General features: G+C 54.4%; 1 protein-coding gene across 7 annotated transcripts in view; it reads left to right on the top strand.

Moving 5' to 3' along the window:
- Positions 1 to 26,208, top strand: part of GRM7 (glutamate receptor, metabotropic 7) — a 464,393-nt gene that overhangs the window by 289,716 nt on the left and 148,469 nt on the right. For all 7 annotated transcript variants that reach the window (XR_001146008.1, XM_004692396.2, XM_004692395.2 and 4 more), the window contains exon 5: positions 19,180 to 19,320. Coding sequence is in view for 6 of the 7 variants with exons in the window: in XM_004692396.2 (XP_004692453.1) it covers positions 19,180 to 19,320 (141 nt within the window). In the remaining variant the exon portion in view is untranslated. The remainder of the gene's footprint in view (positions 1 to 19,179; positions 19,321 to 26,208) is intronic.

Below are 26,208 nucleotides of genomic sequence, written 5' to 3'. Positions count from 1 at the left end.
CCCCGCCCTCGGCGCGCAGGGAGCCAGTGGGCGCGTGTGCAGGGGGCTGAGCAGGGCCGGAGCCCACGCGGGCCAGGGCAGCCTGGGGAGCTTCGCTGGGCCGGGAGGAAGCGAAGGGGGAGACACCCGGTGCAGGCAGACAGGGAGTGCTGCGCGGGGCTCACCAGGTAGACAAGGAGAAGGAGCCCCACGTCCCTGCAGGGAGCTGGGGCCCCTGGGGCGGGCTGGCTGCCCGGGAGTCCAGCTGGACACAGCCTTGTGCAGCCCTCGCGGCCTCCCAGCCTGAGCTGTCGCTCCAGGCCCGGCAGGCCCTCGTGGGAGGCCTCGGCCTGTCTCTGCTTGGACAGGACTTACCTGGGGGGCGTGGCCTGCGCACACACCTGCTCCCGTCAGGCCCTTTCTAGGCTTCCTGCAGCCCCCCTCCCTCCCCATCATGGCGGCTCCTGCTGGCTCTGACCTGCCAGGGCGCAGCCTGGGCGTGGGTGGGCCCCAGACGTGCCCGTTGGCACACGCGAGGCCACCAGGGGCCAGCTTGGCTTGCTCAGAAGCACCCTGGGGCTCAGAAACACCCCGGGGAGTGTGTTCCTGGCTCGGGAAGCCCGAGCAGCTACGAGGACACAGCGGGACGTGGGGGAGCGGGCAGGGCCCGAGGAAACCCCTGGGAGCCCGTCACCCGCTGGCCGGAGGTGCCAGGAGGCAGGGCTGTGCTCCGGGCCTCGAGGACTTGGGGGAAGCACCGCACACCCCAAAGGCTGCAAACGCAGCAAACGAGAAACTTCGTGTGTGGGGGGGGTTTGGGGAGGGGCGCGCAGTGTCATTATGTCAGACACAAAACAGCAACCTGCACCTGCCCCCCAAAGACAGCAAGAGCAAGAGTGAGGTCCCAGACGGGGCAGTGGAAAAGCGCAAATAGGCACCCGATGGGGAGTGGGGGTGCAGCGGGGGAGGGGCACAGGCAGGATGCTCTTGATCACGCAGGGGACAGAGATGTCACCTCAGAGTTGCAGTGATGTGAGCGAGCGCTACAGGTCGAGTCAAGAAAAGTGACCAGCCATGGGGAGAACATGAAGCACCCCAGAAGGCCGCAGCCCCAACTCTTTACTGAACGCAGGGTTCCCGCCCGCGCGGAAGCGAGGGCCTCCTTCTGCGTGGGGGCGCTGGGCTCCCCCAAGCTGCGCTGCCATGCGTGAGGCGAGCCTGTGCGCCTAGTTGGTTGGGGCGGGAGCCTGGGGTGGGGGCACCGTCTCTCCGCCTCAGGAGCTACTCGGATGCGTTAAGCCTCGATCTCTACACACAGCTCTAAGGTCTCTCAGCTGAGACCACCAGAGGAGCCTGCGTCTCTCACATGAGCACATGAGTTCTCGTCTTGTGTCCGATGCGCTTTTCCTCTGGTGGAGGTTCCCTGTTGGATTTTGGGGAGTCTTCCCATACGGCCTCGCGTCTGCCTTTGTGTGGCAAGCCCCTTACCTGTGCAGGTGAACAGGCAGCGTCAGTCAGGCAGCAGCCTGGTCTCTGCTCTTTCCAAGGAACAAGAATCCAGTGAGGCTGGAGCAGGGTGAGAAAGGGGGTGACGTCCATAGGCAGTGGGAGGGCCCCAGCGCTTAGGGCCTTAGAGGCCCCTGAGGGTCAGAACTCGGCACCTGGCACGAGAACTGAAGGCCTTTTCCGGGCGCGCCGAGGCGTCCAGTGACTGACTCACACTTTCTAAAGGTGATGCCGGCTGCTGGCTTGTGTGCACAATACAGAGGACCAAGGTCTCGGGCCGGCGCGCTCACCACCATGCTCACTTTCCAGCGCGTGAGGGGTGAAGGCCACCTGTGCCTGGTGCTGGCCCAAACATGCTGAGAAGCGTGTGCATTGAAATGGGCTCTGGAATGTAAAGCCGGCCAGACTTTGGAGAATGCAAAGAAGTCAGGGGATGGTTGCCAAGTTCTTCTCGTGAGCAACTACTTGGCCGGGATGGTCGTGGCTGAAGGGGCTGGCGGCCAGCGGAGGCACTGGGCAGGGAGGGCTCAGCTGCGCTGCTCACAGCCCATCCTGCGAGGTGGGACGTGGCCCTGGCTTTTGAGAGGCCCCTGGAGACTACTGAATTTTGTGGAGCCATTGAAGTATAGACGGCATTGTAACAGCGCTGTAGAGAACAGTAGCGGCCCAAAGCGTGGCTGCTAGAATATTCCAACATGAAGGGGCCTGGAAGAGCAGACACTGACTTGACGGATGAGGTAGGATAAAAACGACAGCGGCGTGGCCCCTTGGAAGCGGGGTGCGGGAAGTGGATCGTGGAAACCAGGTCACGTGTGGGGGCTCATCAGCTTCATGGAAACGCTGCCCCCCGATCAGGGAGAAACGCCCCACTGGGCCCCATGGTGCCATCCGTGACCTGTGCCAAGCGGTGCCCTCTGGTGCTCCTGGCAGAAGCCTGGGTGAGGTACCTACGTCCTAGATAGGCCTTGAGGAAGGAGGACACGGTCACTCAGGCTCTGGAGCCTCTTGTAACGATGCATCATTGTGAACAGCAAAGGGCCCCAGACGTAGAGGGCAAATAACAGCCCAGATCCCCAGAGCGGGAAGCCCGTGTCCTGTGTGAGGCTGTATCATGGGTATAGGCTGGGCCAAGATCTCAGCTCCACCGCCCACGGAGGGACTCTGCTCTCTTCGCAGAAGGGTGCGCAGCGTGTCCGGGATGTCTCACAGAGTTGTCCTTACGTGTAGTTCAGCAGTCAGAAACGGTGCGTGTGATGTGATCACCACCAGCTCTGCTGCTTCACACAGACAGTGGGGTCGGGAATGGAGCTGAGCAGCCTCTGCTCTTGTGCCAACAAGTGAGGGCACTCAGCAGGCCTGGGGAGATGGTGCCTCTCCAGCTTCCTCATAGAGAAATTGAGTGGATTCGTGGAAATGCTCAGTGAGAAATGTCTAAGCCCTGACATTCTCTGATCATCCATTGCAAAGAAAAGTGTGTGTGTGTGCACATGTGTGAAATTTATATAAACATGACTAGAGGTTGAGATCAAGAAAAACATACAGGAGTACAGAGAAGCAGTCACAGACATTGCTGAGTTCCAGAGACAAGAGTAGACGGTAAATGAAAACCCCTGTCTTGATTTTCTGAGAAGGGAGGCTGAGAAAGAAACCGAGCAAGAAGGGGAAGCGGAGTAAGGTCAGGCTCAAGTCAGCGGGAGGGGAGGGAGGAAGGAGGCGCGCCCAGCGGGTGTGCCTCAAGTCAGGCACAGTGCGTGCTTTGAGAAAAGCTTTTCCTTGAACCACTCTTCCAAAGCTACTTTTCTTCACCGTTCAGAGCAGTAGCTATCTACTTTCTTATCCCAAGGAAAGGGAACTTTCAAGCGTTGACTTGGGTCCACTGCATGGAATGAGGCCATTGAATCAAGACTAAGTCCTTGAGAGCTGGCCTGGCCGGGGCCCCCACGGGCCCACCGGCTCACCCGTGGCTGAAACAGGCCTGAACTGCGAGTGAACAGCGAGACAGAAGCCTCTGAAACGGCTGCGCGCAGGGCTGACTGGAGCCCGGAGCAGTGGCGGGACTCGGAGGGCCAGTGAGTCGGCCAGATGGAGGGCTGGAAGGAACTCATGTTAGTTAGAACCGGGGGGTGTAGTGAGCTGGGGCTTCTGTCTTACTCTTTAACAACAAGTAGTCACTTGATCCTCTCTCCTAATTTGGTTAAAAGGGTGTGTGTGTTGGGGGGGGGAGGGTCCCTCTGAGGCAGAATGATGTCTTCAGACCCAAGGTGTTACTATCTCTAGTGGGATCTGTGAGGTTAACTGGAATCCAAAAGCTAAAAAGGACCTTCTGACTTCACGTAGAAGGTTCTGTCCCTCCAGTCACTTAAAGCGTTGAAGCTACTGTGGTGTCGCTAATTTGACTTAAAAAAGTCCCCTACCCCTTCACGCCCCAGCCTCTTTACTCTTGCTGAAAGAGCTGCCTGCTTTTTCTTACAGCTCACAGTTCCCCCAAATCCCAGCTTGTCTTGTTGAGTTTTGGGTCCAGGACCTAAGGTGTTCTCCACCTGTTGGAGTTTTGAAGTCTTCAGCAGACTTCAGTTGAGAACAGCTCACGCTGGTAGGTTCAGGGGAGAAGAGCTAAGATGCCACCTCTACATGTGACTACATGGGCTGGGACCACGTGAAAACATCAGACCTCTATAGTGGCAGAGGATGACTTGTGGTCATAGGAAGCAACCTGGAGGTTGCTGCAACAGTAGACAGCGGCCATGAGCTGACAAAAGCAGGTGACAGAAGCGTTGATCCTTAAAGAGCAAAGCGTGGCATTGAGCCGAAAATGGCAAAGGACCAAATGGGCAAACAGCACAGCACAGTTAGAAGGAGAGCGTTCGGGGGAGCAGCAGTATGTGGGCGAGGCCACGTGATACCAGCCCTCGTCATGATTTCTTGAGGACCCAGAGCAAAGTGGTCCCATTCGAGCCTCTGACTGTTGGTGGTAGAAATCGCTGTTGACGGTGAGGGAGGACTGCTCGCTCTTGAATTCTCGGGGACCCCTGTGTTTGTCAGAGAACTAGATGGTCTGTGATGGAGCAGGAGGGCCAGCACAGACTTGTGCTTTGAAAGCACCAGCTCCAGTCTCCCAGAGCTACTAGTCGATTTCACTCAAAAGCCAATAAGCTTTCTTGGTCCTTCCTAATACTTGCAGCTTCCAATGTTAGTGATAATACTTGGTAACCAAATCATCTACTAATAAAAGTGCTCTAATGAGCCAGTCTTGTTTTCTCACTGGTCTTAGATGCATTTCCTGATTTAAAAACTGGTTTCTTTTGTATCCTGTTGTCTTAAAAAAAATACATTGTAAGTCCAGGTACTGGAGTATAATTTGCATTGACCAGAGCATGCATCTCTTAAAAGCGTCACTTGATGCTTTTTTACAGTTGACCCCCACTGAGGTCACCGACACAGAAGCAAGGCCCAAAGTGTGCCCATCACTCCAGAGAATCCTGGGCTCACCCTCCCACCCTCAAAGATACCGGTTGTCTCTCCTCTCACTTCATGTAAGCATAAATACTGACGTCACCACAGATCAGTTCTAATGTTAACTTGAGGAAACATTCCCGGAGATGAGGTCAGACTGTGCCACAGGCGTATGCTTCCTCCGAGCCGCTGTCGGAGTGGACTGTAAATGCTGCCCAGGGCAGTAGCTTCTTTACCGCTTTGTAATATCCCATTGCACAAACCACACAGTACTTACCCATGGATGTCTCCTGAACATTTGTTTTGTGGTGCTCTGTGGAGATAATCTCTCATTCTTCTGAGATCGAACTGAGATATGGTACCAATGTAACTATACATCCCTGTTACTTTATTTATTTATGAGCTTTTTTACTTCCAATGAGATATTAGAATACGACTTATCTCCTTGCACTCTTTGGGGGCTACCATGCCTTTCTGATGTCTCATTCTCTTTGTCCCACTGCTGTTGTCTCAGACTCTTTGAGATCCCATGATGAGCTTCTGATACAATCAAACAAAGGACCCTACTAAAAGCAACATATAGGGCTGGAAAGCAGGCAGGGAAGTCAGAATGCAGAAAGATATGGCAGTGTAAGGCATTAGGTCCTAATGCATTCATGTATTAGAAATGAATTATTTATCATCAGAACCTAAGTTGTCACACAAATATTTCAGAGTTCATGAAAACCCGAAATTAATCATAATACCAACAGGTTTTAAAGATAGATGCCGTTTCTATTTATAGTTCTACCTATAAATTCAATTTCCTCAAAATCTGTGCTACTGTGCTATACATAGCAATCTATGTTAAGTAGGAAGTTCAATTATTCGGTGAATGTGATGAATATAGAAACCAGCCTCTGACCAGTCCCCAAATAGTGAAATGATTAATTACATCATTTTTCTCCTGAGGAAACAGATATATTTTTTAGTAATTTATGATCTCTGCTAGATTTTTTTTTTCTGCCTTTACACAAATTATAGAGGAACAAAATCTCTCATTTCCTGTTTTAGTACAGTGTAACACTCTTGGGGTGTGGCTTTTTTTTGTTTTTTTGTTTTTAAATCAAATACCAGTTTGCTAAAAGCCAATCACTCTGCCACTGACATTTGGAGCACTAATTTATCCTAACCTCAGGGAATTTGCTTTTTAGGAATAAATTGAGCATTGAAAATTTCTGTCTGATGCCTTAAGAAAGGTTTCATGGAATTTCTCATATAAAAGCCAAGTGGAGCACAGCACGTTTGCACTTAGCCAGCACTTTTGGATAACATGGGATCCCAGAAATTGTTCTTGCTTGGCTGCATTACTTTGCCTGGCATTCTTTATGCTGATGGTGTTGACTTATGTGTGCTGTGATTGGGCTACAGCTAAGCGATAGCTAACCTCCAGCCATCAAGTAAGTCAATGAGAACAGCCTGTAGCAATTTAGTGTATGATTCCAAGACAAAAAGCAAAAGAATATTAACAGCATAGAGAACACTGAAAAACATAATTCTTTTGAAATTAATGATGCAAATAGGAAAAAAAAGGTGTTATACGGACTGTGGAGGATTGTTGTTTCTCTTTGGATAGGGGAATTAAATAATTCCATGCAAATGTTTACCATGACAGTCAAGATGATGCTGATGCTGATGCTGATGGTGAAGTTGGCTTTGCCTCGGTACAAATGAGTTCAGCACATGGCACGTGACGGGCGTGAAAAAAACGCTGGAACAATCCGGAGTCAGTCTCCAGGGGAGGCCTCCCGCCTGCCTCTTGTTCTTGCTATCCTTTACTATTTCTTCCTGTTCCAGAATTCAGTCTCAAGCAAACAGCTATTCACTCTCCCTGTGGTTTCTTTTCATTGCTGAGGAGTGACGCTGCAAAGCAAGAGAGGACTTTGTCTTCTCCCCAGCTGTCCAGCAGACAGAACCATCATGTGCCAGGAATCTGGTTGTAGACAGAGAGCTATTTTACCACAATTAATGGGGCACCATAATGTTGGGGCGCCCTGGTTCTTGTCCTGAGATTTCAGTTGTGTACTGTTGGCAAAATGATAATGCCCTGAATTTACTGCTGTGCCTGACTTTGTGTGTGTGTGTGTGTGTGTGTGTGTGTGTGTGTGTGTGAAGGGAGAGAGAGACTAGATTAGTGAATCAATGTAAGGTTTTTATGCAGACAACTGGTGTGTACGCCAGAGGTGCAGGAGTGAGAGGAGTCCCCAGAGACAGAGTGGGGAGCAGAACAGGCGGATGGATGAGGGGACTGCTGAGGGGAGCAGCGGAGAGACAGGAGAGGTCTGCTGGGCCAGGTGGGTCACCCCCATGGCCAGGCCTCGAGCTTGTGCCGAAGTGGCTGTGGTAGCTTCATAGCGCAGCACTTTAACCCGCTGCGCCACCAGGGAGGGCCCTGAATCTGAGTGTTTCTATCAGCCCTCATGTGCTTACTCATATAGGCCAGCTTTAATCAAGGAAGATGATGATATCTTCAAATGTTCAGAAAAGAAAGCCTGAAATTTGCATTTAAAACATCATCGTGCATTTATATTAATTGGGAAATAGTGAAAATTAGCAAAAACTCACAAAAATATACTCTTTAGGGAAATTAAACAGCACAAACATGGGCCTTTGAACTATACGACTACAGATAAAAAATAGTTGCAATTACCAAAAGATTGTAATTATGTAAATTGTTTTCTGAAGCGCTAGGAAGCTGTACTTTGGGGTCACATGTCTAAACTATTTTCCTAATGTTGCTGCTCACAATGTCTCTATTACTCAGCTCTTCTGTTCTGCTCGTCTTCAGAAATTCCAGTCCCTCTGTGACCGAGGACATTCTAGCCAAACAGGTGGCCGTGCTGAATGGTTTCCCTGCTAAGCGCCAGGGCGTGACTGGCTTGCAGGCTGCTTTTACAGTCTGCACTGTTTCCTTCTGGAATAGATGGTCTTGATTCCCTGGGATCCTGCACAGCTGGCAACTTGTAGGCAGGTATGAGCAAAGAGGGCTGAAGTGCATGAAGCAAAACTCACGCATCGCGCCCAGAGCCCAGCTGAATCTCTAGTCCCCAGAGGATTTCCGTCTTCCTCACTTGTCCTTTCCTATAAGGCCCTGTCTTGAAAGAGCAGACTTCTCTGCATTCACGCTTGAAGACTGCCGTTTCGGGGAGTTCTGCAGTTGTCTTACCTGTGCTTCCTGTGATGGGCTGCAGCCCAGAATGAACCCCTAAATAATCCCTGCTGATGATGCTGGGGACCAGTCAGAACTTCCCAGGGTGCCGATGCCACCAGTGTGCTGTTTTATATTTAAATGTTTGCTTATCCTCTTATTTTTTTTTTTTTAAGATTTATTTATTTGTGCATACAGAACTGGGGTACAGGCCAGAGGCTCAGGGGCGGTGAGAGGCTTCACCAGAGACAGAGTGGGGAATAGAACAGGCAGATCGACGAAGTACACTGCTGAGGGGAGCAGCGGGCGGGTCAGGAGAGGTCTGCCACACCATGTGGTCACCTCCGGGGCAGGTGGGAATCGAACTCATGTGGAAGCGGCTTTAGATTCTCAGTGCTGTGCTTTAACCCGCTGCGCCACCAGGGAGGGCCCTATCCTCTTATTTTTTTAAAAAAGATCTATGTATGCATCCAGAACTGGGATACAGAGGGTGAGAGGATTCACCAGAGACAGAGTGGGGAGCAGAACAGGCAGGCCCACTGCTGAGGGGAGCAGCGGGGAGACAGAAGTCTGCTGCAGCATCCTGTGGGTCGCTCCCTGGCTGGGGATGGACTCACGCTGGGGTGACCGCGGCCACTTCGTGGTGCTGCGCCTTAACACGTACCCCGCCGGGGAGGGCCCTGCTCATCCCCTTATTCATTATCTATGCGCAGACCCAAAGCGCCTTCCTAGAGGCCGTTCAGGCTTCCCGGTCATAATGGCTCCTTTTTTTAACCAGTTTTTTTTTTTTTTTAAATTCTGACTAGAGAATCGCTTTCAGAATCTCAATGGCAGCCACCTCTACCCTGTGCCTTTAGCGCACCTTGAATTCTGAGGACTCCCTGACCCTGGGGTGCCCATCCCTGGGTCCCCGCTTCCCCTTCCTCGATCCAGGACTTTCTGTTCTCGTCACTGTTGGGTTTTCTGCACCAGACACGCCCCCTTTATGCAGGCGCAGTCCTGTCGAGTGTTTCATCTCAGTTGTTAAATTCTTAGAGATTGTGAGTTCCCAACAGCTGAGACGGGACCCATGCCGTTTCGTGGGTGCCCCTAGACACTTCTCGGGAGAAACAGGCTTTGCCGGGCGGTGACCGACCTAGCCTGGGGGTCGGAGGAGTCTGAACGCCCCTCTCGGGGAGGCCCCGCTCCGCGGCCGGGCAGCCCCGCGGCCGGCTGTCCATGTGTCATCGCCGAGTCCAGCGCTGAGGGGAGCGTCTCTGAGGACGCTGGGCAGCGCGGGGCCGTCCCCGCGGCTTCTCTTCCCGGCGTGGGGCTGCTGTCCTGGCGGGGCTGCTCTCGAGAGCAGACACTCGACTCCTGGCGGAACAAACCGCCAGCCCCGTCCCGATACCAGGTGAGGAGCTGCCGTTCTCACCCAGCTGGTGGCGCTCTGATCTTCCAAGGCCTGTCCAGCTTGAACTGAGCGGCCTGCCTGAAGGTGGAGAGGTTGGACCGAACCAGAGGGGCCCGAGCCCGCGTGCGGGGTCCAGCCCTCGGGCCAGAGGCTCAGGGCCCCTCTGGGACGGCTCTCGGGGCCCGAGTCTCGTCTCTCTGCCTGTCGCTCCTCAGCCTGCGGCCTCGGAGAGCTGGCATCTGCCCATCGCCACAGCTAAGGTCCCTGCGAAGGGTCACTGTCAAGGTGAAGCGTGCAGAAGGCCGGTGGGCGTTTGGCCACCATGAGTCAGGGGGAGTAAAAGAAGCTCCTGCAGAGGTCCAGAGGGCCGGGAAGCTCAGTGCTGGAGCAGTCCCCTGAGAGAGCAGCGTGGCTTCAGGTCTCCGCATTCCTGTACCTGCTGGCGCATCCCTGGCTTCATTCTGTTAAGGGGAAGGGTGTCCGCCTCTTACAGGGGTGGAGTCCGTAAGACTCTGCAGAGTTCCTTTAGGACATCCTGAGGGATGTCCTTTAGGGCATTTCTCTTCTGTTGTTCAGCCTGACTTCTCTTACAACAATATTCTATTCTCTGTCCTCATAGATCTTGTCACTCGCCAGAGGATGTGGGGTGGGGGGGAGGGGTGTGGAGCTCTAAGGGGACCCAGACTTTTCCCCTAAAAAGCTCGTAATTCGGGACGGTGCCTTCCTCATGCTCCATTTTTTGACCCGTCCACGTATGCAGCCTCTGGCCTCCGCTGACCACCGAGTCCTGCATGGTGAGTGGACAGGAGTGCTCCGCTGGTGAATAGGACTCGTTAAGTTCTCTGTTCTTGGGGTTTATGGTCCACTGGGCGTGGCAAGCACTACCCAGTGACTCTCTCGAGACGGCGCTCGCCACCCACAAAGCCCTGAAGACGCCGGACGCCCCATCCAGGACCCCAGAGGCCACTTAGCGCCGCCCCCGCTTGCCTCCCTCGGGGAAGGCAGAGACCGACGTCGCGTGGCATTCAGGCCACCCAGCCACCAACCTGAAATACGCATCAGTCGGCCCCCCCACGGGCCCGTGCGGGTCCACTTCAAGCTTTATTTTAATTAACCTGAATGTTTGCCTGTTTAAATGGAACCATAATTTCCCTCGTCGCTCTGGCATTGGGGAGTTTGTTCTTTCTAAGTGTATCAGTAACTCTCAGTAGGAATGAGCCACCTAGCACTTGTTCTCCATACAAAATGAACTTTCCGTGACATTGTCAGCCAAAAAGAGTGACACGTTTGTGTCTATTCGAGGAGCATCGTGGAAGAATTATGTGAATCTGGAAGGATTCCTGAGCTTTAGGTACATTTTATTTTGTGAAAAGTCTAGACCAGACCTGATTCATGGGAATATAGGCAAACGTAGGTCTTGTTTCGTATTTTGTAGCATTAAGGTAAAACGGTGAAATTCATTGTAATATTTTCTTTGACCAATAGAGCCAAGCAGTGTATCACAATAGAGAATCAATGCAGTTATCGATGAGATCTTTTATTTTTTTTCCCTACTAAGTCTTCAAATTCCTGGATGTATGTTCCAGGTCAAGCACACCTGGGCCTGCCACCCCGGAGCCACACCTGGCAGGTGACGGCGCCCTGGGCGGTGCAGGTGGGTGTAGTCACCCGTCATGGGGCAGCCGAGGCTCGGGGAGGGCCAGGGGGCACCTCAGACGGCATCTCCCGCTCCTGATCCATGACTTTGGACCTTCGCCTCACTCCTCCCCTGCCTGGGATGGTGTTAGGGAAGTGAGACACACGCATGGAGATGGAGCTTCCTGCAAATTCACTTTGAACAATACTTGTGCCTGATAATAAAATTCACCTTCCACTGGATACTGCCTTTAAATGGAAACTATTTCGTCTGTAATATCTCCAAAAGGTATTCAGAACACAGTGTCCCTTGGGGCGAAAGGAAAAAAACAAAGCCTCCGTCTAAGCAAGCAGCACCTTGCTACCCTCCTCATCAAAATAAGGGACCATGCATTTCCGGGAAATTAAATCATGTTATCTTTAGCCATATAGAATGTGACTTTTATTTATTTTAATATAATCTCGGCCTTTTGGAAGGAATGTGTTAGACATATTGATGAAAAAAAGCATTTTATTTTTGGTCAAGATACACTGCAGAATCTTAATTCGCACAAAATAGGCTCAGCTATTACCACTAAATGCATCTCATCCCTTGAATCTTATTGCTACCTACATGTTGACGTATGAAGTGTGCAAAGAATAGATTTAACTTCCATGAATTAAATTATACACACCTGGTAATGACAAACAGAAAAATAATCGAAAAAGTAACTTTAATCTGTTTGTCACGAATCTCTTCTCTGTGCCCACAAATGCACTTGCCAGACATGAACCAAAACACTCACAGCCTCCTCCTTGCCAGCAGCCAGTGACCCCCAGCACCTCTTGGAAAGGAGGAAGCGTGATACCACGCGGCCAGAGGAAGGAGACGAGACAGGGCACGGGCAGACCGGGTCGCCCGGGGGCCCCGCAGCCCCTCCCCACGGGGAGTGTCCCGTCCTGAAGCTCTGACCCAAGACCGGGATGCGCACTCGAGAGTCACTTCATTGACGGGCGCCCCGAGTCGCGCCTGCAGACCACACCCCTGGCGCTCGGCCGTGTGGGCTGACGGGGATTATGGGCCACAGCCTTTGTAGCCAGGACAGGCCGTGGCCACCACCACGCCCCACGTTCTCCGGAGGGAGACCCAGACAGATGCTCGGAGCTCCAGAGAAGCGGATTCCCGCGCGCTGCCGAGGACTTGCTGACGCTGCGGTGGCTGAGAACGGGCGGGCTCGGCCGAGCGCTGGGCACCGGACACGGTTATGGAGACGTGTGGCCATTCTGCGGTTGGGGCAATTTGTAAGGAAACGTCACTGAGAAGCGAATCAGGACATTCGATCCCGGGGAGGTTCTGGAACTGCTGCGTGCTGCCGAGACATCCCGTGCCAATGGAAACGGAAGGACCCTGTTCAAACACGGTCAGAATTTCAGGGCGGGGATGTGGGCGCAGCAGGCAGAGTGGGGTCCCTTCCACACCCGAGGCCCGGGGTCTCAGCCACACGCCGCCGGCAGCCCCTGGGTCTCTCCGAACTTGCACCCCAAGACCGCTCTGCCCCGCAGGTCTCCCCGCCCGCGCCCGCCCGACAGCCTCTCTGCCCGCGTTGCCGCCTGGCGTGGGCCCCCTCCCGCCCTCCAGGCCTCCAGCGTGCCTCTCTGCTCTTCCTCCGGCACTGCCCCTATCCCAAGCCTCACGTGGTTTGTTCGAATTTAGGCTCCAGGACGTTTCCTTGGTAGTTCCGCTGTCACCGCAGGCTGAGCGATGTGGAAATTGTGCCCCTTTCTGTTGAATAGAAGCTAAAAACTACCGTTTCCTCCGCTCGCCGAGTCCGGGCTCACCCTTCTCCGAGCCGGAGACCCGGCCACACGGTGCCCGTGCCTCCTCGGGGCCCTGCTTCCGGCCGGCCCGCGGTGACCTGCTCCCCAGGGCCGCGGGCTGTGGGCGAGGCTGTCTGTCCCTGGAGACGCTCGGGCCCCGGGCCGGAGCCTGCGTCAGCCGGTCTGCCCGGACCGCCCCTCCGGGGTGCCAGGGCACCCTGCCAGCTCCCTGACAGATGCCAGTCAGAGACGCTGATGCTTCCGCTACCACCTGGAAAACGGGGACAGCGCGGTCCTGCTCTCAGGACGACTGGGGAGTTTATAGTCCGTGTAAATCGCTTCGAGCCTCGATCCAAGAACGCGCAACAGTGTTCTTATTTATGCTGAAGTTCTCCTGGTTTAGTTTCTTCCGACTGAATTCTGGAAGATATGGGCTGTGAAGAAGACAGGCCAGGACTAGCTCACGCGTGCATTTGCCACTTGGTGGCCTCGGGCGGGCTTCTTCCGACTGACCCGCTGGGGGACGTGGTGGCCTCCGCTTTCTCGGTGCTCCCAGCTTTGCACACACGAGTGCTTCCAGCAGGCTGCTGCTCAGAAGCATGACCTCTCCTCCCCTTCTGGGGAGAAAATGCCTGCTCATGTTCTGGTACCATCACACCTATTTTTTTAAAGATGTATTTATGTGTCCAAGAACTGGGGTGCAGGCCAGAGGTGCAGGGGGTGACAGGACCCATCAGAGGCAGAGCGGGGAGCAGGACGGGCTGATTGACTGAGACACACTGCTGAGGGGAGCGGTGGGGAGACAGGAGAGGTCTGCCGCCCCTGGGGTCGCTCCCTGGCCGGGAGCGAACGTTCTGCAGGGGCTGCGGCGGCTTCCGAGTGCTGTGCTCTCACCCGCTGCGCCCCAGGCAGGGCCTGTACCATGACACCTGTTATTTCTTTTTTAAAGATTTATTTATTGATGCCCCAGAACTGGAGTAAAGGTCAGAGGTGGGGGTGGAGGAGAGGATTCCCCAGAGACAGAGCGGGGAGCAGAACAGGCAGGTTGACTGAAATACACCGCTGAGGGGAGCAGCGGGAGACAGAAGCCAGCTGCACCCTGTGGGTCACTCCCTGGTGGGGCATCGCATGGCACCTGTTCTTAACCACCAGCCCTGAGGGCCGACCGGTGCCCTGAGATAAACTCCTAAGTCCCTGCACCTCAGACCTCCCGCAGCCCGGCCCCACCATCCCTTCCCTCAGGCTCCCCTCTGCAGAAAACATCCGCTCCTCACCCCGAAAGGCGTGGGGTCCAGCCCCCTCACCCGACCCTTGTTTCTGGCCCCACCTCCTTCCTGTCCGCACTCTGCATTTCGGACACTGAAGTGGGACCACCACTGTGCCTCGGTGTACACGCTCGGAATCCCCCTGAAGTCCTGTAACGTTTGGGGTGTATCTCTGAAATGCTCACCTGCCTCTTCTCTTGACCTTCGCACCGCCTGGTCCTCGCTCAGCCTCCGGTCAGGAGATCGTGTCCGGCTCCCACCGGTCAGCGAGGCTCCTGGCTATTTACACAAGAGAATTTGCACTTTGCGCTTTCGACACTGGGTAACAGCAGCTGCAGCTCAAAAGATGCTGGGCGGGACCGTGTCTACCTTGTAGCCCAGTGTGGTCACCGAAACGCGCGCAGCGAGCGTCCGGCGGGGTCGCCGCCGGGGCTGCACTGTCCCGCTGTCCCCAGAGACTGAGCCCGGGGCCGGATTGTGTTTCAGCTTTCCACAACCCGGCCTGGGGCTTCTGCTGTCTCTCATCTCTCTCTGACTGATTGCTCCCTCTTGCCACTTTCTGATTCCATCCATGCCGCACTTGAAATTTGGGTGAGAAGGCCCAGTGCTGGTGTCCCTGCAGAGACCGGGTCCCTGGACACTGTTGCTGGCCCGGGCCGCGCCTGGCACTGTCACTGAGCCCCCTGCTCTTGTGAGCTCCACCCTCGGAGGACACAGCCGTGCCGGCCACACGTGCCTGTGAGGGGCATGCGTCCACAGGTGGGACCCCACACTCCCGTCACCTTGAATGCCGAGTCTCCCGCTGTCCATGCTAAAATTCAGAGCATGGGTCCCCCCAGTCCACGCTGAGAGAAGGAACAAGGATTTCTGCATCCAAGCCAAATGACAGCGCGTTGAATGTATTTTTCTACAAAACCTATTATCCACAACAAAAACTGAAAGAAAAAGTCAACCGTTCATCGTGATGCTAGGCATTTACAAATGCATTGATTAAGTGTCACTGCTCTGATAAAGTCACTGTGGCCCAGCTGCTCCAGAGCTGGGGTGTCTGCTGCTTCCGGTGAAAATGCGTGGGCCCCCCGCAACTGGCCCGTTGGGTTACCATCATCTGGGCACCCCCTGCTTCTTCGCAGTCTCCGTGAGAATAAGGTCCCCACCTGAAGATGAGTCAGCCCTCCAGGTTCAGTCCAGGAGACACCCTCTGGCTTCAGCCTGAGCACAGAGGAGGGGTCATGTATTGTGGCACTAATGACGTTTCCTGTGGGACCCAAGGTCAAGGGCTGGATTCAGCGCTTAGAAACACGGGAACTTGATAGTTGAGCCTTGTGGGAAGCGTGAGACACACGCCTGCCTCCCTCACGTCCCTTCCCTCTTGACTCGCACTGACTCACCCTCCTCTCCCAGTGGAAACTGCTGCTACCTGCCAGCCCACCTGGCACTGTCACAGCCCTGGGTTCACGTGCCTCCTGTCTGTGCGCCTTCTAGGCTGACACTAGAATTTTCATTCTTTCTGACTTCAGACTCCCCAGCAGGGAATTTGAATGACACAGATTGGGCTGGGAACTCACCCTAAGCCCATCAGTCACCAGCTCGTAAGCGGGCCCGAAAAGTAGCACAAGGTCACCTCAGAGGGGGCCGTTGGGGGTTCGGACACGTGGCCTGGGAATTAGCCCCTAATGCAGCGTCTCCACCCAGGAAGTACGTCGGGAACTTGGGTGGTGAAAGGATCAAATGATCCGGATTTGCCTCTTGAACTTGACCTTTTCAGGAAGATGTTTGCTTCCAAGGGACATCTGTTCTCAGCTTGTTTTTACACTGCTGAACGTACGCCGTCTTCATTAATATGCCAAATAGCACAGAGAAATAATAGTGCTCAAATTAACATGCTGAGGAGTAGCCAGAACAGGTATCCAAAGCCAAGCTACCAAGCGGTTCTACGCAAACCTAAAAGTAACCCAGAAGAGGAGTGACTCTTGTCTTGAAATTATTAGATAACATTTCCGTAGCAACTGAACAAAGGTTAAGTCTCTAAATATTTTTCTTTTGATTAATCTGGCCATGGCCATTCAGCTAGTATGTGGCCCCAAGTCAGGACCATCTTACTGTTCTCCAGGGTTTCATTTTTCCCCCCTTATTCTCACCTCCCGACTTTTAGTCCAGCATAACTAACATCCTTCCTTCAAGATGTGATTTTTTTTTCCACCCAATTTTTAGATAGTCACTGGATCTGTGATTAGAAAGAAAATGAAGTAGAATTTTGGTAAAATTCTTTCTGAATTATTGTAGATGTTTGATTACATAAGTTTAGGTGTTAAGCTCACTGAAAACTTCTGGCTGCTGAGACATTTTTAGATCAGAGTATAAAATGAAGATGGTAACCAAGCAACGTGGTTCTTGTACAGTTATTAAAAATAACATGTGAAGCTTCCACGATGCAGAATAATCCTCTGACAGGTCTGTCTGGCTTTCACTCTGCTGCTGGCTGGAAAAGTGGGTGTTTCCCTTTGTCGGGTTGCTCAATTCTTTCTTGGGTTCAATTTCTTATTTTTTAAGATTAGGATGGCTGAAAATGTGTAAGCACACACACATGCAATCATACTCACTTAATATGATTTAAACATCCTTAAACATTCCTTCACAGACATGATGGCCTCTCCATGTGCACACGTTTACTACAGACAGAACTAGGACCTTGCGTTCCGCAGGACGATCATAAGCCCGAGTAAACAGATGCCTGTCCTCTGCGGAGCAGCGTGTTATCGGTTAAACTTCTGGAAAGCTTTCATGTAACGAATAGCAGTGTTCAAAGAACAGCAAGGGGTGTCCGGATGCCCACATGCTTCGGTCCTTTCTTGATGCTTCGCGATGTGTGGTGTTGCCTGAGTAACCGAGAACCAGGCAGAGCGACGCCAGATACACTCAAGTGAAGGGGCCTTCTGTGTTTCTGGAACCTCTTGGACAGCTCTTTGGGGCTTCATGTAAAAGGGGTGTGAGGTGAGCACAAGGCGTACCGTTCTTTATTTCTGTATCAACAGTCGTTTTACATAAGCCGCATAGGCGGATCTGTGTCCGAGTCAAGCTGATGATGCTCTCAGGAGCCGTCTTCCCGGACGGGCCTCAGAGTCACCTAGGGAGCCTATTCCACCCGACGACGCTGGCCACGGCGTCGACGACCACGTTCCTCGGAGTCTGGGCACAAGTGTAACTAGCTGCGCACATAACCCTGGTGTAGGCCACTCTGTCCAGCGTCCCCCATCTGGCCTGAGTCGTGCGACGACGGCTCTGGCCCAGAGGGACGTGAGCTTCACAGCAGCGCAGGCAGATGCGTCCAGACCCCAGGCCGGGCAAGCTCCCCCTTACCTCAAAGCCGTCTTCTAGAAAGGTGGGGCTCGGCTGCGAAACTCCCCGGCAGAGGCTCGGTGGCCGTCTTTGGCTCACCTGATCTCCAGTGAGAGGCCAGCAGCTTGACTGGGAGCTAACGCTTGGCCATCGACCCAGATGCTGAGAAAGTAACTGAGGCAGAGACGGGGCTCACAGGCCAGCAGGCGGGCAGAGAGTCGGGGCTCCCAAGACCCGTGGGGCACCGGGTGGGCGGTGAAAGTGGAGGGAAGTTTACTTTGTGGCCAGCGCCCTTGGGGGGTTCCCGGACACAGCAGGACCCCCGTCTCCTTCCCCCTCGCCCCCCGCCAAATTGTCCTTCATTCAAGACCGTGATGTGACTACTCAGTGTCATGGGGACAGGGTGAGGGCGCGGGGACAGGGGGGCCAGAGGTGCCCAGCGGAGGAGCCTCGGCAGCATGGATGGTCCTGTCCGCGGCAGGCCCCTGGTCAGCCGCTCTGCTGTTCCCACAGCAGTCTAGAACATTCCCAGGATGGGCGTGCTCTTGTCCTGCCCTGACATGTCAGACAATCTCTTAGCTTTGCCGGTGTCTGTTCCTCCTCCGGCGGCTCCGCGACTCTCCCTCCCCTCCTATCTCCAATTCCTCCACTTTGGGTGGACTTGCCCTGTGTCCCCCTGCAGACCCTGGTGCCGGCGCTGGGGACGAGCGGCCCTCCCGCGCAGTCCAGGGCCCAGCTGGCCTCCACGTTAAGAGGAAACTGCGTGATTTCAGTAGTGTGAGATTGAGCCCCTCTTCTTCTGTGGATCTTGGCCTTCAACTCTAACTGCTCGTGGTCCCTCCCTGCCCTCAGAGAGGACAGGCGCGAGGCAGGTGAGGAAGCCAAGGCCCTGCCGTGTTTGCAGGACTCAGTGGGGCGAGGGGGGCTGGGACCAGCCCACGGACTCCACCCTGAGAGTCACGCTCCATGGCTGCTCTGCACACTTAATGCCGCCTGACCCAAAGCGGCGGCCAGAGACACCCGGGGCCTGGCATCGAGGCTCTCGCACTGTACAGCCTCTCTGGCTAGCGCTGAACTTCTGGTGAGCTCAGTTTACCTCTGGCCTCTTCAGCAACTCACTTTCACTTAGTACGTGGGTGCTGCATCAGGCGAGGTTCTAAGAGGCCTCCGGTCAGCAGCTCACGTGATCGGGGGCAGGACGGGGCGTAGAGGCCATCTTGGGCACGTCATCATTTCTCCCTGTGACTCTTCTTTCCTCTTTGGCAAGATGGGAATGATAGTCCCTTCCGCACAGGGTGTTGAGATAAGGGAATCTCTGGGAAGCACGGTGCCCGGAGCTAGGGGTTACTCTGAGGGTGGTGACGTCAGGTAGAGTCCTGGCCCCTCCTAGGTCTCTGGTGCACACGTCACTGAGGAGATGTCACTTGGAGGCCAAGTGTCAGCATGAAAGTAGAACTCGGTATTCAGCCATCGCTTAGCATTAGAATATCTTTTTCTTCTGCTGATTTCATTTTGATAGACACAAACATCTAGTCCACGAATGCAAAGCAAACAATCATGGTGTTCCTCTCCCGAGGAACCAGCCCTGCCCCACAAGCGATGACCTTTCATTTCCCTCTCTTTAGGATTCGATGCCTATTTTACGTCCCGTACGCTGGAAAACAACAGAAGAAACGTATGGTTTGCCGAATACTGGGAGGAAAATTTCAACTGCAAGTTAACGATTAGTGGGTCAAAGAAAGAAGACACGGATCGCAAATGCACAGGTAACTTCATCCCCGTGGCCCCGCCCTGCCTCAGCGTGGCCGCCCTGGCCGTGTGTGCACCGACAGAAGGAGCTTGGCTGGAGACAAACTGAAAAAGCAAATTGAATTTTACTAGATTGTTCAGAGAACAGAACAGGAGCACAAGTCCTGCAGGATAAGATGCGTGAGCTAATACGTGCTCTTCTCTGCTGCTCATCGCGGCACTGAGGTTTTCTTGATTCCTTGACTTCAAGGCGGGGGGTGGGGGTGGTGGGTGTTCTTTTCTCCCCCTGGTAAACGTCCGTTCATGCTGTAGCCAGGACCACACTGTCATGTGCAGGCAGACAAAGCCCCCGGAAACCGCAGATCTGTGGCTGCGGAGGGTATATTTGGTACGGGAACACAGGAGGAATGAGGAGTCCTGATGATTTCACGAGTTGAAGGCAAACCTGCTATTCCAAAAATTAACTTGAACACTCACCATATGTAACCGTGCATAAGTATTCCAAATCTTAAATACAGTGTACATGGTATGTTGGGGGGCTGTGTGTGCATGTGTGACCACCCCAGAGGTGGGGATAGGCTGGACAGGGAGCGTGAGGCCACGGTTGGTGTACAGGCAGAAGTGGGGGGCAGGAGGCGCCAGGATGACACACGGAGTCAGTGCTTGTCCATCCCGAGTAGAGTTTGAGCACCTCCTCCTCGTGAAGCATGTGTGGGCGTTGGGGGCTGGGGGTGAGCGGATTAGGGCCCAAGTTTCACGCTCCTGGGAGTCTATTGGGAGGAGTGAATGTCCTTCCAGTCACCCCTCTATGAATGCATCAGTGGTGTTCTGGGCATGTTCCAAATAATCCGCTCGTACTGATCCCAGAAGCAGACTTGAAAGACACCCTCGAGGGCCAAGTAGGTGTTCGTTGGTTAGGAAAGAGAAAGGACAGTATGGGAACTTCTGCCAAGGAGTCGCGTAGCAAAAGACTTGTAGCAGGAGGAGTTGTGGAGCCCTGAGAGTTTAAAAATAGGACTCAAGTAGAGAACAGGACAAGTGTGCGTGAGACCCAACGTGTAAGAGCTGCAGACCAGGAGTAAGCCAGGTAGGACAGGTGGGAACTGGTCTTCATCCCAAGAATCCTGAGATCGTGAGAAGGTGTTACACGAGGGTGTTTCTGGGATGTGGTGCCATCTTGGTGCCCAGCCCTCTGGGACAGCACCCCCAGGTCTACCTGCCACCCGGCACACCCTGGCCTTCAGTCATGTGGGAGAGCGGTGTCCCCGTGAGAGCGGGCAGTCGTGCTCACAGCGGTCAGCCCCAGCGTTAGCTCAGCTGTGCAGTCCAGGGCCCGGATATTGGTCCTCCAGGTAGTACAGAGTCAACCGCTGGCAAATATTAAACAGGAAAGCGTGATGCTGAAAACACGGCGCACTGGTGCGTGGATGGTTAAGTCTGGCCTCTTCCTCAAAGGGTTTTCTACCAATAAGGAGAGAGGAAGCAAGAACAGAGCAGGAGTAAAAGCAGCGATACACGTCGATGACTATGCCCACGTGGACATGGGGCTCGATTAACCCCACTGTCACATGAGCTGCGCTCCCCCGGCTACCGTGGTTACCCGCAGGGTTTTCAGAAATATGATCCTTATAATGTTGCGGGGAAAGGGAAAAAAAATTAATTCAATGTTGACTAGACCTCGGTGACACAACGCTTTCAACTGGAAACTAAAAAAATTAGTTTGACATCTGGATAATTTGTCTATGTGACAAGGAACATCAAGTGTGCTGAAGCAGCGGTGACGGATGGCAGCTCTCTGCTGCTTTGCGACACGTGGCGTTCTGTGGAGTGTCTGCGAGGGGGGTGGGTGCGTGGGGCTGTTGCTCTGCCAGAGGCCGAGCCCCAGACCTGTGAGCACAGGCTGTTTCCCCTCTGGCCACCTTTGACTGCGGAATCGGGGTTACAAACGTAAGGGCGTTGTCCAAACCGCCTCCTTTCAAAACGCAAATGGGCCCATGGTGTGTTTCCTATCGTGCTCCTTCCAGGAGAAAGAGCTGTGCTCTCATCTCTAGCTCCCCGTGGCCTCACGGCCTCTGGGGCCCCTTCCTCCCCGCCCCTCCCTGCCGCCAAGACTCGCCACGTTGGACGGAGCTTCTGCTGCGGCACTGTGTCCGTCCACTACTGCTCCTGAGTAGGAGCGTGTGTGGTTCCGTGTTCGTGTCTTGTGTGAAAATCCCTTCTCCAAGTCCAAATATTTAAAAACGTTCAAGCACAGCTCAACTTGGACGTGGAGAAATGAGAGGACAAATGTGCTGAGGTTGTCTACACCAGAGGGAAAGAAGTGAGGGGAAGCGACAGCTGTATTAACGCGACTCTTGAAACTGCGGAGGACGAAGTTTTAATGATGGGCAAGAAAAGGTGGGAGAGGGAGGCATGGGTGAGCTTATGCGTGTGCGTGACATATGGGGGCTCTAAGGAGCTTTGGATTCTTAAACAAGCCCGCTGGGAAGAAGCAGGGTCTGGCCCGGCAGATCGTGTGGCCGGCAGGTGTTTGTTCCCAGAACGTGCATTGCCCAGACTGCTCGGTCGCACAGAACCAGGCTTAAAATATTCACTTCTGGGTATTCATGCACAAATTAAAATGCTTTTCTGTTCCCCTGGACTCTATAGCTTCTTCAGCGTTCATGGACTATTTATTATCTATTAGCTGAGTGGACACACTGAATCAGCCATCCGGCCAGACTAGATTAGAAGGGGAGATGCACTGGAGGAGAGCAAGCGTCTGTGCTGAGGAGATGACCCAGCTTGGTGCTAAAGATCCAAGATGGTGCAGGTCACGAAAGGAAGAATAACGATTGAAAAGATTAACATAAAATAAAGACTGATGTACATGGAGTCCTGTGGAAACATACCTGAACCACCGTGGCGTCCTTTCCCCTACAGATGAGCTCATGCGTGGAAACTGTCCTCACAGGGGGCAAATGACCAGACTGTCCAGTGTCTTAAGAACATCCCAGGTTCCCCTGACACAGTGCCCGGTCTCCCGACTTTGGGAAGTAGAAGTTCTCCCTCCTTTCCCTGGTGGTGTCCGGATGTTCTAGACTGTTGCAGAAGCCTTGAGGGTGGCCTGTCCAGTCACGCGCCATCTGCCTCCTGGGGTCAGGCCGTTGAGCACATTGACCGGTGGCGTAACTGTGCTGCCGCAGAAAGCCGTGTCCTGAGGGACGGCCGTGTGCGTTGCGAGGGCCGAGCTAGGGACACACGCAGAAGAGGAAACCTCTGGCCCGCTCACTCAGACCACGTGTCCGCTTGAACAGAAAGAACTAATTTTTTTTTTCAGTTTTTATTGATTCGCTCTCCCCCGCCACCAAGCTGAGTGAGCTCACCCCCTACCTTGCCAGTAGGTAGGCCCCTCACACAAAGACCAGTGTAGACACCAGTGTAGGCAGTGATCGTCCGGGGAATGTGTCTTGTGGACGCAGCAAGGCCACGGAGAGGAGAGGCCCACACGTGACGTGGCTTCTCGGAGAGGAGACCAGGAAGCCCCCACCCTGAGGGCTGGGCACCACAGTGTGTGAACGGGCCGCAGAGAATCCGTGAAGCCCCGGCGGGAGCTCGGGTATTATTGCACTGCCCCCCCCTTTTATTACCGAAACAGGAGTATAAAACTTTAATTACACCCAGAGTGGGGGGTTAAGTGAGGTCCTTGGTGGCGCCGGTTGGTACCTTGTAGCTCACCGGCTGTGCTGGGCAGGGCACAGGTGGCCTGTGAGCGTCTCGGTCCTTAGGGAGAGCAGGTGCCTGACAGATTCTGACAGGAAAACACACACATTAGCACGTGCACATGGGCCAGAGCGACCCACCGAGGGAGCCCCGGACTATGCTGGGCCTCCCCACTAGTGGCGAAAGACCTGCGGCCCCAGGCGCCAGGAGCTCTGCCCCACCGGCAGACTGATCCAACTTGTGTCCCACAGTTGTCGCCAATCCCACCCTCTGGGTCCGTAACACCCTGCATCTTTGCCCCCAAGCATTTTCCTCAAACCCAGAAGAAGGCGGTTCAGAGAATCTGAGTGTTTGCGAATGGCAGCCCAGGGAGACCACCAGTGCCACGCCTAGGGCCTGCCCAGGACATGTGTCCAGCATCACCGCCCTCCGAGAGCCGCTTTGCGGGAACCCATGCGCAGAGCCCCCTCCTTGCTGACAGGAGCTCAGGTTAGCAGCCCCCCCTGCATCAGGGCTCCTTGCACTTCCCAGCGCGTGTGTCGCGTTGAGACGAGATGGCAGCGATGGACGGGTGGGCGACTTTGTGTGTTTTGGTAACTGGCTGTTGTCTACCGTGGCCCGCGCCGTCCAGTCACGAAATACGTCTGTCTTGATGTCAAGCAACGTTTACTCGGGGAAGACAGCAGGCGCTCAAGAGCGTCCGTGGGAAATGCCCACTCGGAGAAGGTCCCACCCCTGAAGCTGTGTCCGTGCTCCACAAAGCGCAGCACTAAGGCCTCTTTCTGGGTGGTGCAGGGAGTCTGGTCAGAAACGGTGTCGGTGAACGGTCACCAGGGTCTCAGGCCCACAGAGCCTCTGAGCTTGGCTCTCGAGAGCAGCAGTTACACTTAGTGGCAGGAGAGCTGGAGGAAGTTTGCGTGGGAAGAATGGCGACTGCTCGTTAGCGCTGCCTGTCATCGCGTTATTCAATGCTGAGTTGACCTTTAATTGTTATATTGATGTTGTATTGCAGCACCAAATTTATTCGGCGTGATTGAGGAATCGCATCCAAATGTTACAGATAAATCATGCTAAGCCTCGGGTGCGCCCAAGCTTTCTGAAGCCATTTTTGATGAGAAATACTGTAAAATGAGTTTTCCACTTCTGTAGTTGCTTGGACAGCGTTGACGTGGACGGACTGATTTATTCTGTGTGGGGCATCGCTGTGAGTTGCGCTGAGCGCTGTGCTTTGCTGAATCCTGGTTCTCGGGCTCATCTCTGGGTATCAGCGTCCTCGCTGGCACCGCTCCGATACCACCTCCTCCGCCTGTCCCCGCCCCCGGGGCTGGTTTCCTTCCTTGTGGGAAATAAACATCTTTGTGCCCAGTCACAAAGGATTTGTATTTATATTTACGTTAAATGAATGCTACCTGGTGTCACGTGTCTCAAATCCTCACAGAGAGGCTGAGGCATGCGACTTTGGGTTTAGAATGACATTTTTTTTTTTAAAGATTTACTTATTTGTGTATACAGATCTGGGGTACAGACCAGAGGTGCAGGGTGGTGAGTCTTCACCTGAGACAGAGCAGGGAGCAGAACAGGCAGATCGACGAAGTCCACTGCTGAGGGGAGCAGCGGGCGGGTCAGGAGAGGTCTGCTGCGCCCTGTGGGTCACCTCCGGGGCAGGCGGGGATCGAACTCGTGCTGCGGGGGCTTTAGCTTCTCAGTGCTGCGCTCTAACCCATTGAGCTGACATTTTATAGCCACTGTGGGGTGTGTTTGCTAATACAAATTAACTGGGCGATGTGCTCATTCACATGGCATTCCCCAAAGTAAAAGGATCTGTCACCCCTGAATCCTCATTGTTCTTGGAAAACCTCTTTAAATTCCTTTGGAACAGCAGTCATGAGTAAAAACCCTTCGTTCATGGGAGGTGATCAGGTCCCTACACGAACTAGCCCCCAAAAGGCTTTAGTGTGACATCGTCATCTTAAATGCATACTAAGTCCCAGGTTTTGCTGTTAATTCACCGAGACACCAAAGTTTATCTTCTCGTATTATTTTAAAGTCAATCAAGTTCTCTTTTACAAAGAATGTAAGAACAAAAGGGAGAGCCTCTCTGCGAGGGGCAGCGTGTCCTCGGGTCTGCAGAGCGCAGCACGGGGTGGACCAGAGAGACGCTTTGCAGAGGGACGGTGCCGGGTCAGGGAGCGGGAAGGGGCGGAGCTTCTCTGCGGCTTTCCAGGAGGCGAGCGCAAGCTCACCCCACCGCGTGGGTGTGAGGCCAGAGGAAACCCCCCTTGGCCTTCGTCTGACCTTGCCTCCGGGTTTCCGTGAACGGGACAGCACCCCAATCTCCGCGTGGGGTTCTCTGCTCACCTTCCTGGGTGCAGAGGGCTCTGGCCCAACTCTCAAGGCTCTGGCTGGCTCGTGGGGGTCGACCGCCTGGCGGGAAGCTGACGTGTGACTGGCTCCACTGTGTCAGCCCCTGATTCCCTCCTCTGTGGATGGGGGAACGGAGCTGGAGCTGCCTCCCTGGGCCGGGGCACGGGGACCGCAGTCGCGAGCCAGGGGAGCGGCCGGCTGGGGTGCAGACGCCGTCTGGCCTTTGCGCAGGTGGGGTGACCAGGGCTGCCTCTGGCCCGGGACCCAAACGGCCGCCCTCCCCGCACCTCAGAGGCTGTGGCCACCTGCTGCCCTGCACCTTAAGCGCCCCCCGGTCTCTGCTCCTGCCAACGCCTCCGGCACTTTGACGCGTGTTTGGCATCCTCAGGGGTGCCTGGATCAGCCTCGAGAAACAGACCGGGCCGGGGCCATCCCCTCTTGGGAACAAAAGCCAAATTGAACCCTGAGAAATTCTGTCACTTGCTGGGAGCAAGCCTGCGATGGGGACCCCCAGCTCCCCGGCTCCTGGCTGCGCTCTACTTTCTCACGCTCTGCTGCGCCCTCATTGGCTCAGGCCACTGTTCTGTGCTGGGGGTGGTGCTGGGCCATTCTGGAAGCTTCCATTCCAGGTTCGGAGGCAGACGGTTGCGCTCAAGACCGACCACTGCGGTTGGTGCTATCAAGGAAACGGGGAGGCGAAACCAGGAGCCCGAGGAGGCTTTGCCCCGGGAGACAAGGCCTGCGGTGGGACGCCCCTAGGGCAGGCGCCCCTAAGGCAGGCGCCCCTAGGGCAGGCGCCCCTAGGGCAGGCGCCCCTAGGGCAGGTGCCCCTAGGGCAG

Source organism: Condylura cristata, unplaced genomic scaffold (assembly GCF_000260355.1).
Source record: "Condylura cristata isolate star-nosed mole 26May11 unplaced genomic scaffold, ConCri1.0 scaffold00033, whole genome shotgun sequence".
NCBI lineage: Eukaryota > Metazoa > Chordata > Mammalia > Eulipotyphla > Talpidae > Condylura > Condylura cristata.
Note: the sequence above shows the minus strand (reverse complement) of the source record. Positions and strands in the feature narration are given on the sequence as shown.